Source organism: Dermacentor albipictus, chromosome 9 (assembly GCF_038994185.2).
Source record: "Dermacentor albipictus isolate Rhodes 1998 colony chromosome 9, USDA_Dalb.pri_finalv2, whole genome shotgun sequence".
In the NCBI taxonomy this organism is placed as follows: domain Eukaryota; kingdom Metazoa; phylum Arthropoda; class Arachnida; order Ixodida; family Ixodidae; genus Dermacentor; species Dermacentor albipictus.
In genome coordinates, this window is record NC_091829.1 from 36996317 (window position 1) to 37013043 (window position 16727).

Genomic DNA, 16727 nt, shown 5'->3' on the forward strand with positions numbered 1-16727 from the left:
CGCTGTGTATGTCGTCTATCACTGTCCTTGTCCTTCGCCCTGTACGTTATTTTTGATCATGAATTACCAACTAGCCCAAGCAACCACCCTAAGACAAAGTAGACGCACATCATTGCGGTTTTCTGTGTCTACTCTGTCTCAGTCCGCGTAAGAGGTTACGCTGTTTTTTTTTCCACCACGCATAAGCAAAACTACATCATTTATTCTTCATACAGTGTAAACATTAGAACGCGTACGAGGTCGCAGGTTCGATTCGTGACTGCCACGGTCGCATTTCGATGGGGGCGGAATGTAAAAACTCTGGCGTAGTAGGCCTGAGGTGCACGCTAAAGAAGCCCATCTAGTCAAAATTAACCCGAAGTTACCCGCTACAGCATTCCTATACGTAAGTTGTGGTTTTGGAACGCAAAACGCGAGTATTATTTTTCCCAATCTTTATTTCATTCTCAGCTACCGAGGATCACACGTAAGTACTGCCGCCTGGGCGGTTCGGAACTGTGTGGCCCGCTTGGTCGGAATATATCTGGGAAGTCTACACGGCACTCGATACCACCCGGGAGATTTAAAACAGTGCCATTTAGGATGCCTCGTATTCAATCCTTTATATAATACGAGACTAGAATTTCTTGTTGTACTAGTTCTCCACTCTCAAATTTATTGCCGGTTGTTGAACGTCTTGCTATTCGAAAGAGGTGGCCCGGTTGCTTTCATTGTTCGAGTAATTAACCTGATTTTTTTAAAAAAAGAAAGCCGGCGTACATTTCTAGTCTCGTACCAGTTATACAGTCCACAAAGGAAGCGACACAAATTTGAAAAAAAAAATCATTATCATCATCAGCCTGTTTTATGTCCACTGCAGGACGAAGGCCTCTCCTTGCGATCTCCAATTACCCATGTGCTGCGCCAACAGATTCCAACTAGCGTCCACGAATTTACTAATTTCATCGCTCCATCTAGTCCTTTGTCGTCCTCGATTGCGTTTTCCTTCTCTTGTGCCCATTCTGTAACCATAATGGTCCAACGGTTATCTGACCGGCACATTACATGACCTTCCCAGCTCCATTTTTTCCTCTTGATTAGGATATCACCTATACCCTTTTGCTCTCTGACAAAAACCGCTCTCTTTATGTCTCTTAACGTTATGCCTAGCAATGTTCATTCCATCGCTCTTTCCGCGGTCCTTAACTTGTTCTCAAGCTTCTTTGTCAGTCTGCTAGTCTCTGCTTCATATGTCAGCACTGGTAAAATGAATTGATTGTACACCTTCCTTTTCGATGATAATGCTAAGCTTCCAGTCAGGAACTGCCAATGCCTGCCGTATGCGATCCAACCCATTTTTATTATTCTGTGAATTTCCTTCTCCTGATCAGGGTTCCCTGTGATTAATTGACTTAGGTAAACGTACTCCTCCACAGACTCTAGAGGCTGACTGGCGATCCTGAACTCTTGTTCCTTTGTCCGGCTATTCATCATTATCTTTGTCTTCTAAATATTATTCTTCAACCCCACTCTTACACTCTCTCTGTTAAAGTCGTCAATCACATGTTGTAAGTCGTCTGTATTGTTGCTGAATAGAACAATGTCATCGGCAAACTGAAGGCTATTGAGATATTCGCCGTCAATCTTTACTGCTAAGCATTCCCAGTTTAATACCTTGAATACTTTTTCCAAGCACGCAGTGAATGGCATTGGAGAGATTGTGTCTCCCTGTCTGACCCCTTTCTTTATAGGTACCTTCCTACTTTTCTTGTGTAGAATTAAGGTGGCTGTGGAATCTCTGTAGATATTTTCCACGGTATTTACGTAAGCGATCTGTATTCCATGATTATGTAATGCCTCTATGACTGCTGGTATCTCTACTGAATCAAATGCCTTTTCTTAATATATGAAAGCCATATAGAGATGCTTATTGTACTCTGCGTATTTCTCGATAACTTGATTGATGACATAGATGTGATCTATTGTAGAGTATCCCTTCCTGAAGCCAGCCTGTTCCCTTGGTTGACTAAAGTCCAGTGTTGCCCTTATCCTATTGGAGATTATTTTGGTAAATATCCTATATAATACTGGGAGTAAGCTAATGGGCCTATAATTTTTCAATTCTTTAACGTCTCCCTTTTTGTGGATTAGTATAATGTTTGCATTCTTCCCATTTTCAGGGACCCTTGCAGCCGATAGACTCTTCGTATAAAGAGCCGCCATTTTTCCAAGCATTAGGTCTGCTCCATCTTTGATTAAATCGACAGTTATTCCATCTTCTCCTGCCGCTCTTCCTCGTTTCATGCCTTGCAGATCCCTTCTGACCTCATCGCTAGTTATACGAGGAGTTTCTGTATCTTGTTCATTACTGTTTGTAATTGAGGTATCCTGACTCCTCTGGGTATTGTACAGGTCAGTATAGAATTCTTCCCCTGCTTTTACTATATCTTCGAGATTGCTTATCATTTAGTGCATAGATCTTGGCTTGTCCTATTCCAAATTTCTTTCTCACTGATTTCAGGCTGCGTCCATTTTTTAAGGCTTCTTCAGTCTTTCTCACCTTAGAGTTTCGAATATCACTTATTTTCGCGTTTATGATCAGTTTTGACAGTTCCGCGAATTCTATCTTATCTCTTAAGTTGAACACTTTCATTTTTTTCGTTTCTTTATTAGGTCCTTTGTTACTTGGGAGAGTTTGCCTACTGGTTGCCTTGGTGCCTGGCCTCCCACTTCAACCGCTGTCTTTGAAGCCTACCTAGTTACAGTTTCATTCATTAGCTCTATGTCATCATCATCATCATCTCTCTGTTCTAAGGCTGCATATTTGTTTGCAAGTACCAGCCTGAATTCGCCTGCTTTTACCCTTACTGCCTCAATATTGACCTGCTTCTTGACCTGTTGACCTGTTTCTATTGCCGGTTGTTGAACGTTTTGCTATTTGAAAGAGGTGGCCTGGTTGCTTTCATTGTTCGAGTTATAAATCTACTTTTCTTAAAAAGAAAGCCGGCGTACATTTTTAGTCTCGTACCAGGTATACGTTGCACAGAGTAAGTGGCACGAATTTGAAAAAAAAAAATGAAATATCACTTACTGAATAAAACCTATGGCGAAAAAATGTCTTTCACTGTCAGCTCTTCCTTTGGTGGAGCTTCATACATCTATTATGTACTGCCGTTGTTGTCGTTATCGTCTAAGTGAGACATCGTTGAAAACATGCCTCCCTTAGTGAAACCTACGTGAAGGACGTTTGCGACTATGTTTCACCTATAATATATGGCGTCTACCTGGAACGAGGTTAAGAAGTTAACAGAATACAGTTTGAACACCGGATAATTTCCGTGAACTTTGACGTATCCCTTCCGGTACGTAATGGCATTGCTGAATAGAACTCTTGGGCATGGTGGCGGAGTTTACTAAACGTGGTTTTTCGTCGCTTGACGGAACACACGTGCAAAGACACGCGTTCAGTCAGCTGCACTTTGTTCCTAGGCAGGACGTATGTCGAGCGAGTCAAGGATCCGGGACCTCTAAGGTCCCGAATCCCCGAGAATCGACGTAATTGTAATGTGTTTATCTAAGTGGTCACTGAAGGTTTGAATTTCTCCGTTTGCGCACTTGTTCAGGGACCACAGGCTCTCCGTCGCGGTTCTCGTGATATGCAGCATTATCTTGGCCGTGCTTGCGTTATTGTTCGCCATCCACGTGGTCTCCGACCCATTCGGTAAGGATCTATCAATGTTCACGATGCAAAATCGTGCAGACTTGCTACATCGCGGTTTTCTACACCGCGTGCGTCGACGTCATTTTAAAGCGAAGCTTTCCGCTCGAACAGTCACAAACTTTGAAGACCGTGTCTTGCTGAAAAGCTCAACACGGGACAGCGCATGTACAAAGTGCCCCAGCTAACATGCACCGATATTAAAGGAAAAAAAAAAAAGAACGAGTGAACTAAGTGCGTTGCAACAGATCTTTATGTGTCTTTCTTTTGTGAGTGTTCAATTACGGCAAAAAACATGTCTTTTAACTAAGCACGTGTTGTTTAAGGTCTTGTTGAGAACGCGCCCGTAAGTTATTCGTCGCTGCCATACAACTATTTATGTAATTACCTAAGTTTTTTAATTGTTTCCATAATTGTTAGGATGTCAATGAGGTGGTTGTCGCTAATTGTGGAACACTGTCAAAGTTAGGTGTATCCAGCAGTGTACACATCCCGTTTACCTTTTTATATCGCATAAACTCGCATAGAGGCTGTCACCAGATAGCACAGACCGTCTTGGCAGCACAGGTGGTGTCCGAATCATAACTTCCGGAGACGTCTGTCTAGAAGTCGACGCCGATCTCGAAGGCTATTTTTCCGTATACTGCTAGTGCAGGAAACAAGTGCAGCAGCTAGAAATACGTCCCGGTTTCCGCGTTTTGGAGGTTACCTGATCACCTACAGTAAATCAAATACAATTTAGCAGTGTATTCTCTAGGCAAGTGTCGGCGCCGTGCTCAACTATGTTTCGAGAGTGTTTCAAGCGAGCTTCGCGAGAGTGTTCGGTTTCCAGCACGGCGGCTAAACATGACATTCCTTATTTTCTTTGACGACGCTTTCGAGTAGAGAAGTACTTGCGAGTGCGCGAGGCTGAGCGAGGCAGGTCATAGCCCAGTATCCTGCGTGTGACGCTGTATGTTTTTACGCGCTTGTGACTGACTCAAACGTCCTGCCGTGGCACGCACCCACAGATGACGAAAGCGAGGGGGACGAAAAGACACTCCAAGGCGTGTACTTGAAAGTACCTGCTGCTTCACGGACCACCCCACTGGTGAGCTTGTACCGCTCGTAACAGGCGCTAGCCACCAAACCATCAGAAATAGTGGAGCGCGAATTGTGCAGTTTTATACTGCGTCTTGCCTACTCCGGGTGGTCGAGATGCAGTGTGAGACGCAACGGCATGAAACTAGACATTTGTATCCAGGCGAGAATTCGCGTATGTTAGAGGCGGTGCGAGTAGGAACTGCACACAACTGCATAACTGCACTGTTTGTAGATGCAGACCCGCATGTGTATGTGTGAGAGAGAGAGACGCAACTTCACGCACTCGCACGGTGTGCAAGTACAGCTGCACGTGTGTTTGCGATGAAACGGCGTGCAACTGTACAGTGTGCACAGATGCAGGTCCGTGTGCGTGAGATCCCATGTTACAGTGTGTGGAGATTCAGATCGGCGTGTGCGAGATGCAGCTTCACGCAACTGCAGCATGCGTGCAAATGCAAATCTGTGTTTGCGAAATTCATCTGCAGCTAATTGCAGTGTCTACAGATGCGGGTGCTTTTTCTGCGGTAGTTTGCAGATCGCTGGAGCCCGCTAGATAAGCACCAGTTAGGGATCTCACGTGTAAGTATGAACTATGATGCGGAAAGTTTCAGATGATTGCTTGAAGCTTTATCTTAAAGGGAAGTGGAACTGGAAACGGCATTGTCGCTTCTTCTATCGCTCTATATTTCTTCCTCTCTCGCGAGGACTTCAAGCTATTGTGGTTAGTTGTACGTATAGTTCCAAATGCACTGCACTTCCGATGTGGCATTATCTTTCGAGTGACCGTTACATAACACAGAGAGGGGACACGCAAACCACGTACCAAATAACTTGTTCCACGAATTATAACACCTGTTTACAAGAAAACTGCATAATGACGAAAAAATATCGTATGAACATAACACCTATCTGTGGATCGCGTACAAAACAAGCCGTTCAACTGTCCTCAATTTTTCGGGAGGTAATAATCGCAGATAGGCTATAGGAATTTGAAACCTGAAGCAGTGCCCTATTACGAGCAGTGCCACGTCACAGAATGGCGTATTTCCCGCTTTATTGTGAGATCCTATTTTGAAGACAAGGTGTTGTCAGCTGACTTCGCAGGAGTTTATCGTATCTGCTAGTTGTGTATCTTGTAACCACCTTCTGAAAAAAATGCGATCGGTTAGATGACTTGAGTGTGTTGTATGAACATGATGATGGTATGAAATGATACTTCATGCCGAGAACACATATCAGTAGTTAGATACTAAGGATATGAGCAGGATATAATAGAAAATTAAAACAATTAGCTGTAATCGTGGTGGGACGTGAGTGCTATTGTCGTTGTCGCCCTCTGTCGTTCCGCCGGCTAGTGCCATCTTATTCAGTGGCCGCGCCCTCCTCCAAAGACCGCGAGGTGTGCGATTTCAAGAAAGTTGGGAACCAAGTGCAGGGTAATTGAAAGTGTAAATAGACAAGCGGGAATGATCAAAGGAATGCTAACGACACAGAGATGGTAAATTGAAAGCGGCGGTGGCGCAGGCGAAGTAGCGCATGCGCAGTAGGTCTGAAGTCCTACGCCAGCGCTTTCTTTCCGTATACGGTATCGATGGACGCGCCCTCTGCATGCCTTAGTAACGACGCCATCGGTGACCGGGGGACGGCGCGTGCTACTATGGCGCCATCTCGTAGCGGGTCGTCGCCATGGAGCACATATCGTGCGGCACTCCACTTTCCTCCTCACCTTTTCGCCGTACTCTCCTCCTCCGCTTTCCCGCCCGGGCTCTCTTCACCTTCGTCGTCTTTCATCTTCCGATGTGCTCCACTCGTTCGTTCTGCCGGTTACGCTGACGCCGAGGCCGCCGCTCAAGGAAGGGAGCTGCGCTCTAAAATTCACAGTCGGATTGGCGAAGGAATGTACCACGTGACCATAGCAAGCAGGGCATGATGAATACGTATTTTGAATGCGTGCATACTAAAAGGCATGACACATGCTGTATTGCATCACATAGCGATATACACATTACAGATCATACGCAAGTCGAACAAGATCAAATGTAAGGAACACAGGGCCAGTTTACAGAGAATTGACGCACAGAAAGCCCCCAATTGTAGCCATTGCTTGCACTGCATTCTTTAGGAGAAATAGCCTGTCCCAGTCTGGGCAATCTAAATGCGATCTTTATAGGAGCTTGAGTGGGCAGAAGTTTACACGAAGACAATTATGAACTTCTAGAAGGCTTTCCGCCCGGTTCCGCCAAGCTTAATTACCGTCTCTGTCACAATTCAAATTGAAATGGCTATTCAATAACGGACTTTAAAAGTGTACGACACAATCGGTAGTGCCCTTTGCAGTGCCTTCATAAGGCCTATACTTGGTTCTTGCGCATTCTCACCTTGACTTACCGTCGCTTGTAGCGATTGTTTGAAAATAAAGAAAAGCGGTGTGCCAATATTCGAAATTTCGAATACAAATTTGATAGTTATTGTAGCTTTAATCGTGTTCAATTCCAGAATAAACAAAATTGTCTAATAATTGTGCCTGTTTTAATATAAAAGATACTGACACTTGCTTATTTATTCTTGAACTTTCTCGATTTACCATTCAACTATGTCGTCCCATAATACAGATAGTTTAACGAACGTGTTTTTTGTTCTGAAATGCAGATCACTGCTAGACGCAGCATGGCGACAACTCCGGTTCTTACTGCTACGCCACCGACGGTTCCTGCGACGCCTAAGTCAATAATTAGCACCGTCGCTTCTTGGAAGACGCCCATTGGGAGGGCAACGAGACAAGTGGCAACGTCTACCTCTAAGAAGACCCCGATTTCCCGTGGGAGGACCTCTACTCCAAAACCGGTGACTACGATAACAAAAGCTACAGCAGCGCCTCCGCCTCCTCCTCATTCACTGCCGCCACTACGACCACCGCGATCCAAGGCGACGCCAACTTCGCCGCGCACAAGCGCGCCGCCCAAGACGACAGCGCCACCACCTAAGACAAGGCCACCACCTAAGACGAGGCCACCACCCAAGACAAGGCCACCACCCAAGACAAGGCCACCACCCAAGACAAGGCCACCACCCAAGACAAGGCCACCACCCAAGACAAGGCCACCACCCAAGACAAGGCCACCGCCCAAGAAGCCGCCGCCGCCGCCGACAACGCCAACGCCGAGGACCACAACGCGATCGCCGAGGACGACAACTCCAACGACTACGCCACCGAAGACTACAACGCCATGGACAACGACAACGCCACGGACTACGACAACGCCACGGACTACGACTACGCCACGGACTACGACTACGCGACCGACGACTACAACGCCACGGACTACAACCCCACGGACTACGACTACGCCACGGGCTACGACAACGCCACGGGCTACAGCAACGCCACCGACGACGCCTGGCGCAGCGACGACGTCGGAGCGTAAGTTTGCAAAACTGACAATTCCAATAATATACTTGAACTATTTGCTTTTCGCATTGTACCGCCAGTGGTGTCTGACGCATAAATTGAAATCTCTCTCACAAAGAGCTTTATCTACAGAGGCCTGGTGTGGCTCCCTCCCCTCTGTGCCTAATTTGTGAATAAGCTGAAACCGTTGATACCTTCTTGGTAACCTACCGTTGATTCGCAAGCCAGACAAGAAAGTATTTCGAAGCTACATTCCGACAATACCATTTTTTTTTAATTCTCAAATTATCTCATTGGGAGCCTTTGATTCGGGCTTGAACTATAATAACGTGTGCATGACTATCCGCCAATTATTTCGTGACGCAAGAACAGTATCTTCCATTCGAATGTTTTCCTCTGAAAAAAAAAAAGAAATCGCACTGTAGTAGGGTTGTTTACCTCATTATTGTTTTGTAGAATTTCTCCTTTACTCGCCTTATACTTTGTTTACACTTCAAATTCTATATTACGTTTAACTGTTAACCTCTTGGTCAATCACTACGCGCGATAGTATAAGACACCTGGGAAAGAGAACACAAAAGACTGGATGAAATAAACTTTTGTAGCTATCACTAAAATATTATGCTAGAAATTATGGTGTACACCTGGTGGTAAGAAATGCAAGTGTGCGTGCGTGCGTGTGTGTGTGTGTGTGTGTGCGTGCGTGCGTGTGTGTGTGTGTGTGCGTGTGCGTGCGTGCGTGCGTGTGTGTGCGTGTGTGTGTGTGTGTGGGTGTGTGTGCGTGCGTGTGTGTGTGTGTGCGTGTGTGTGCGCGTGTCTACGTGCGTGCGTGCGTGCGTGCGTGAGTGAGTGAGTGAGTGAGTGAGTGAGTGAGTGAGTGAGTGAGTGAGTGAGTGAGTGAGTGAGTGAGTGAGTGAGTGAGTGAGCGAGCGTGTTCACACTGAATTTGTAAAACAAGGTACATTTTGCTGAGTGCAGACTTTTATGCTCCAGTTCATGTAAACATGCTTCGGCGGAATATCTTGGCTCTATAACGCAGGAAATCTTTTCCGATTCCACTCTCTTGTTCGAGGTTGTTTCAGCTCAGTTTCTTTATTTTGTCAGTTCGCTTTTACGGAGGGAAATAGTTCAAACATAGGTCACGCGTACATGCACTCATCACTTGATGAAAGAGGTGGTCAGAGTGATTATTTCAGATGACGTGTCAAAGGAGTAAAGGTAATCGGCTAAATCTAGCTAAATGAACACTAAAGGTTACCAGAAAGTCAAGTTAAAGTGATAAAGCAATGCTCTAGAACGTCTAAGGAGTCAATATAATCGCGAACAGAGCTTTAGTAACCGACAAATTGAGGTAAATGCACGACACGATTTGAGACCCCCCAGCGACATTCCGGTACTAGCCCGATGACGAAAGCACTCCTCATAATTTGTCACTAGTACTTAACTACTCGCATTAAATAGATCATTTCATTAGATTATACGACGGAAGAAAATGCTGCTTGTCTTCTTCTATTCGATTCTAAGAAAAAAATAACATTTTGACGTCACCCTTGAGTAGTATGGGTGATCGAAAAGCTTCGTTTTCGCTCGACTCTGCGCTGCGCGCGCTTTGAAGTTTCAGTTGTTTCTTTATCGCGTCGTGCTGCGATGGTCCTGCTGGCTCGCGAAACTTGCATTTGAAACAAGCAGCGAGAATTCCACGTCCACGTGATGTCGTGGGATGCGCGAATGGTCCGCGGAACTTGGCCAAGGGCAGATGCAGCGACGAATCCAACGTTACTTATCACTGTGTGCCAACGAGTGAACCTCTCCGTTCGATGTGGTTAAGTGCCGTAGCTCTGCCACAGCGCGCTGGCAAAGAGCCGAAAAATCACGTAGTGTGCTCGCTGCACTTTCGTCCAGAGGATTACGAGTTCAACGCTGACTTACTGAAGTCGCGTGAAGTGCCTTTCAAAGCAGGCCGTCGTCGTAGTAGTACGCAACGATGCCGGCAGCGCGAGCTCTCAACAGCAGGTCACATTCATCAGTGCTTACATCGCTGAACTCGAGCCCAGCATCGCGAGCTAATGTGTCGTTGTCAAGGTCATCCATTGCAACGAGCGTCGAAGTTGGCGTCACAAAACAAAGAACCAGCTTATCGTCGTGCGCTTTTCCTTTCGCTAGCCACCATAGTTCCGCTTTCGCGCTACTGACGGCTCTGTCCTGGCTGTGTTTCTGGCCGCGCGTTTGCGTTTTGTGCAGAAAAGCCGTAGCGCCATCTGGGGGAGCCATTTTACTCACCGACGGCGCAACGTCACTATGAGACCGTGACGTCAATACTCCTCGATAGGAGGGCGGGTGATTTGAACTGCGCTAGAGGTACGCGGACGCTTCAGAACGCATTTTCTCTTAAAATAAGTCTCTTCTTCGGATGAAACAAGCGTTTAGAGGTTTCTGGGATGGTATTTCATCAGTCCACGTGGACTTTATATTAACCTTTAGTGTCCCTTTTAGATACGAGAAATGTATACGAATGAAAAGTAAAGTGCATCGAATGGCGACACGCCCAAACGTCTCCTTAATTAAACATGTGTAAGCACTATAACGGAAGCAGTTGTATAATGAAGCAACAGCAATATTTTACGGAACACGAGATCTGAGAAAAAGCTGAATATCTGCGCAGACTCACAACGCATTATAGTATACGCACTTACAGCCTCTACTAGTGTGTGCGAAGAACATTGCGATGTTCGGTTTTACTGACTACAGTTACAAGCTGCTCGGAAATTGAACGTTTTCCGAGATCCCATGGTCCGCAAACTTTTCTGGCCGAGTGTACATGCTGGGGCAATACCAAATAACAGAAATAAGATGCAGCAATCAAACCAGTTAATGTAGGTTAATAAACGGTTAATAAACGTGGCTGTTCTCTCTTCGTTAAGGGTTGTCATAGTTCTGACCACACCGACGCTCTTCGCAAAGAAAAATATATAACCATAATTCACTTCTCTCCCTCTCTTTTACTTTGCACCTCTGCATTGTGTGGTAGTAGAGTCTGCGTGTTGTTGCAATATATGCCTCTGAAAGTTCGCGCCACTAAATGCTAGCGGTTCTTACGCTGTGGACACTAAAAGCCACGCGCGCAAAAAGTGCGTGCTCCAGGTCACGTGCAATCGCAGAACGAGCTTCGACCAAACATACTGCGCGCATATTTTCTTCGGGGACAATCACAACAAATAGAAACACGACGTAGATGCGATATAACTTCTTCGTTCCAGCAAACGTTGTTAAACGAGTAGTATGTGAAAACAATGCCGATGACAACGACGCAGCGAACCAGAAAACCATCTGGCTCCGTTCTGCGCACGTCTTCAAGCTATTGTGTCCAGCATCTGGGCGAATTTTCAATGCCTAGTAAAATGAGCTGGTAGTGGGGTTCGCCTTGTTTGTTCTTCGTCTGTGTATGTGCGTCAACACGCGCTCGTCTCCTAATAGCGCGTCGTAAGTTCCACGGCTTTTGGCCGACAGGTCCGGGCATACCTCGCTATTCAACCATCTGCACGGTGAGCTACCTGGACTCCGGCCTGACCTTGCCTCTGGCCGGCGAGTGCGACATCATCTACTACGACTCGCTGCTCCTGCGCCCGGAGGACACATTCATGGGCACCTTCACCAACGCCTACCTGAAGCCCATCTTCGATGCCGCCAAGGAGAGCAAAGTCAGCCACAACACCGAGTTCGGGATGTCCGTGCACGCACCGTGAGCAGTGTTGATAGCTTCCCCTTGCGATGACGCCCACCAGGATCCTAAAGAAACACTAGAGAGATGCAGGAAGTTGAGCCGCATTAGTAAATTGCCCTCACCCCCGATCTTCTTGGCTGTCCCCTCGGTGCTGCTTAAGTGACCTGGCATAAATGATTACAACAATCGAGTGTATCCAAGGAAGCTAGCTTTTTATAAGGATTTTATTGATGTTTAAAGACAACGATTAGACCACATGTCTGCTTTTATTCTAGCGAGTGTGCCACCTACTACTTGGGCCCCAGGTGGTGACGACAACATGGCGCTCACACTATTTCCCCGCGCGCAGAAGCGGGCAACGCGGTCACAGTTTAGTCTGGCAAGAAACGCCGAACGAATGGTGTGAAGCGCGAGACGTGTACGATCTCGGAATTATGGCAACGGCGGTCAGAAGGGACATCAACGGAAGTATAACACGGTAGTTCACAGGCGAAGGTTTGTTCCGCTATAACGTAGAGACAGAGAAAACGCGAGAGTAACTTCTCACGCTAGCCGTGAGTGCGAAGGGCTGTCCATAGTAGCACCTCATCTCCGGTACGAAAAGAACACTCGCAATGAGAGCAGTGGGAACCCCGATTGCAGCCTTCCTAACTGGATTCAGTATTGATGCGAGCACGTGTTCGTGATTCGTCAAGTCTCGATACGAACTGTTCAGGTACAGAAGCCGAAGAGTTAATATAAGGGCATCGAAGAAAGCGGCCTTCAGAGTAAATGTTGGTGAACGGCTGTGAACGATATTTAAAGGGGGATAACCGGTAGTTCGTTGGATCCGATGTTATAAGCAAACGTTACTAATAGCACAATTGTGTTCGAGTTCTTGTGGCCTTGTCCGATATACATAGGTATGTCGTTCGTGCGATGAAATCGCTCTGTTACGCCACTTGTTCGTTGGTGGTAGGTTGACGTCGTCTTCTGAACAGTACGAAAAGTTCTCAGCACTTCTTCGGTGGTCGTAGTCAGGAACGTGTTGCCATGTTCACTCATCAGGACGCGAGTCGCACCATGTAGCAATATGGCTTCCAGAAAGAATGATGAGTGATGAGTGATGGCCGGGGACGTCTGAAGCAGAACCGGAGCGTAAAGGAGTGGTCTCTGCGTACCGTGTGAGATAATAGACAAAAGTAACGACCTATCACCTGTTGTGGTGATCGAAAAAAGTACAATGAAGTCCATCCCGATGATAGTAAAACGCATCTCTGTAGATAGAACGGGTTGCAACAGGTCAACAGGAGGGGGCATTGGTCGCTTCAGTCGTTGACAAAGCGCGCAAGAAGCAACGTATTTAGCCACAAAGGTAGAACTACCAGGCCAGAATAAACGGCTTCTAATGCGGTTGTAGGTCTGGGGAAACCTAAGCGGCCAGCAGATTAGTCGTCATGGAAGGCTTCAAATACCTGTGTGCGCAACGAACAAGGAAGCGCTGGAACCCATCAGTGTCCATTAGCACGGCCAATGCATCGTTGCAGCACCCCGTTGTCGCCCTTAAATCGGATCAGTTTGTAATGACGCCTAGCGTTGAGTGGACGAGACGTTCATCACAGACGTTGCATAATACGGTCGCAGTATGAGCCATCACCTTTATGAGAAGCGAACTGAGTGAGCGATTAGAAGACAGCTTGTCGAGAGCCGCTAGCGGTGTCAAAGTCAGTAAAGACGTATCATTATAGTCACTTGAAGCGCAATGCTGGGAGGTGCTCATAAATGATTGCAGACGTGTTGGCATCTATCAGGCTGTCTCTATTTAGAAGTAAACAGCAACTAGTTCACCTGGTTCTCCCAGCAACAAACAGTGCAGTTGATAGTTGGTCATTTCCCGTTAATATTGCTACCGGCTTGTCCAACCAGTTGTTAGCGAAGGTTCCAATCCAATTTTAAAAGTCGCTGAGTGTTCTTGTTATGTTATTAAATGAATTTGCTAATGAACATTCATTATGTTTCTCTGCGGTGCTTAGCAGAGCGATCAACGAGTTCTCCATCGAGGTGAAATCCGATGCCGGCAAGCAGCACTACAAGGATCACTGGCAGCGCAAGATTTACCACTGGGGCGTCCTTAACATCCACGAGATCATTCTGAAGAACACCCCAGACATTCTGAAGGCTTCGCTCACCGTCCTCAAGGTTAGCTGCGGAAAAAAAAAATCGAAGCGTTCTAAGCACACCCCCTAGGACTTAGTTGTCCGCGCCTTCCGCTGCTGTTTTGTTCTCCCTAACAGCTACCTCACACACAAGGCAGCACTCGTATAACAAAGCGGTTTATGCGTAGCCCCATTTGTGCTAGCCTTACAAAAGTGCCCAGTGGCCGGCTCAGTTCTGTATAGATTTGCACGATGAACAAGTAAAATGAAGCCCAAATATCGTCATTGCAACAAGTATTTGTCTTTAAGGCTATATAGCTCTTATTAAAGCGAAACTTTCTATGTCTTCTTTCCCGGTGTTTGGCGCATTCATCTTCTCGGTCTTGCCGAGTATGAATGTGCCGGTCCTGGAGATAGTGTGATAATAAACTGAGCTGATCCCGGAGATGGTGCGATGCGAACCGTGCTTACCCTGAGGCAGGGAAGGCGTGGTTGCGTGGATACCGTGGATGGCGTTATTGGGGGTTGGGGGTAGGGGGGGGGGGTGAGAGGTGTTTGCACGTCTCGCTGACTTGCAGGGTCACGTCATCGCTATGCTTCAAAAACGCCTTGCAGAAGAGGAAATCGAGTTTAAAGCATTCAATCACCGCTTCACAAAAGCTTTGTTTGACATAGATAGGAAACTGTGAGCTGGGATCTGCGTAATTTTTTCTTTTCCTTTTTTATACTTTGCAACGTGCAGCGCCATAAGCGATGCGCGAATTACGCTACGTTTATTACGCGCTTATATCCCGAGGCAGAATACTTGGATACTCCTGTAGCCAGATTTAAAAATTATGGGGTTTAACGCGCCAAAACCACTTTCTGATTATAAGGCACGCCGTTGTGGAGGACTCCGGAAATTTCGACCACCTGAGGTTCTTTAACCTGCACCTAAATATACGGGTGTTTTCGCATTTCGCTCTCATCGAAATGCGGCCACCGCGCCGGGAATTCGATCCCGCGATCTCGTGCTCAGCAGCCCAACACCATAGTCACTGAGAAACCACGGCGGGTCGCCAGATTTCGGTGCATATTCTAAACAACCGAAGGGTTTCTACAGCGTCGCACAAAGTTCATCTGCACACCTCTATTGCGTGAAACCTCGTCAGTTAATCACATTGCTCTCGTGAAGTGATAAACATAGCTCCTTTACAAAGATCAAACAAAAGCTGGGCCAGTATAACGCTCTAAAAACAATTTACACGCATTGGAGCGTACCTTTGCTCGGTTGTTTGCTCGGTTTTGCGGTTGTTTCTTGCGTTTCTTTCCCTATCTATTTTAAACTCTGTGCGCCCAGTAGTTAAAGGTCACGAACGGCATGCGCGTTATTAGCGAGACGTTGCGTAATTGACAGAAAAGTAGCGGGTGCAGAGCTTTCGAGAAGGGCAGTGCAAGACAAATGACAACTGCTGTTGTGGGACAGAGATACGACCCAAAGGATGCGGACTGCTTATAGAGCAAAATTTGAGGATCCTTTTGGTTCTATTCCCTTGTAGTTATCCACCATACCTGGTGTGTCAATCCTGTTAATCATGTAGGCGGAGTGTCGCTCAGACCACTGACGAAGCGCGCGAAGGATTGGCCATCGGAATAGAATCATTACATTATGTCTGCCATCATCATCATCATAAACAACTTTATTGTAAGACTGAGGAGTTTGGAGCACGCAGGCTCCTGGGCCCCCGCACGACCCCACTGCACTCAAGCGTTTATGTTGCTTCGCTCCATAACGCTGGCAGCCCGATCAGTAGCCATGGTCTGCACGAACGGGTCTCCAGAGCGCAGCAGGGTCTCCCAGTCCTCCCAGGTCTTCAGGTGCTCGAGGCCCCGCGGGGGAGGATCCGCCGGGCAATGAGAAAGGAGGTGGAGAGCAGAAGCGCGAGGTTCGGGACAGACATTAAAGGCTGATGTGAGGAAAAGTGGGTGATAGTGAGAAAGAGTCAGAGGAGATGGGAGAGTGTGAGTTTGTAATCGGCGCCCTGGTTAAGCAAGAAATGAACGGGAAAGTGAAAGACAGGGGAGAACAACCACCGCCTAAACTACCGCGAGAGATCTCTGACGTGCAGTCGCTATGTGGGTGAACCGACTAGGGAGCGACTCCTTTCGGTGGTCTGGCGTTCAGAATCATCATAATACTTCTCTTCTCCTCCTCGTTCCCTCCTCGTACCCTCCTCCTACCATTTATGTTCACAACACGAATAAGGCATCGTTCAACGTTCTCCAATTGCCCCTGCGCTGTTTTATGTACGAGTATATAGATACGGCTGATTCGCTACGCGCCTACCGATTCGGTACGCCTCTGCCAGGATGTTCTACCATAGGGCGGAGAATGTACTTAGGTTCCTAAATGCTTATTATGAAGTTTTACAAGTGGCACACCCGAGCGCCTTGCCGTAGACAAAGCGTCACGGCCCTGCTTGCGTCCATTGTCACTCTTTTTTTCTTCATTTGTGTAGCTTTTTGCGGTGTTTTGTACGTCCCCCTTAGTTCATTCGAGAGTTAGTGTGCGTTGCTTTTTCTTTTTCACCATCTTCACAGAACTGTAAAAAAGAAAGAAACAATTTGCGTCGACAAATTTGGATGCTGTGCCTGAAGCGTTAAATAGTGCTGACCCGGTGTGTGTATATCTGTCTGTCTTCG

The 16727-nt window shown here is 46.8% G+C and overlaps 1 protein-coding gene across 2 annotated transcripts in view; it reads left to right on the top strand.

The window, feature by feature from the left end:
• Nucleotides 1-16727, top strand: part of LOC135906462 (uncharacterized) — a 40131-nt gene that overhangs the window by 9100 nt on the left and 14304 nt on the right. Inside the window, exons 6-11 of one of the 2 annotated variants that reach the window (XM_065437846.1) lie at nucleotides 451-466; nucleotides 3603-3700; nucleotides 4708-4787; nucleotides 7430-8201; nucleotides 11697-11928; nucleotides 13923-14088. In XM_065437846.1, the coding sequence (XP_065293918.1) occupies nucleotides 451-466; nucleotides 3603-3700; nucleotides 4708-4787; nucleotides 7430-8201; nucleotides 11697-11928; nucleotides 13923-14088 (1364 nt within the window). The remainder of the gene's footprint in view (nucleotides 1-450; nucleotides 467-3602; nucleotides 3701-4707; nucleotides 4788-7429; nucleotides 8202-11696; nucleotides 11929-13922; nucleotides 14089-16727) is intronic. The other variant, XM_065437847.1, reaches the window with a different exon arrangement.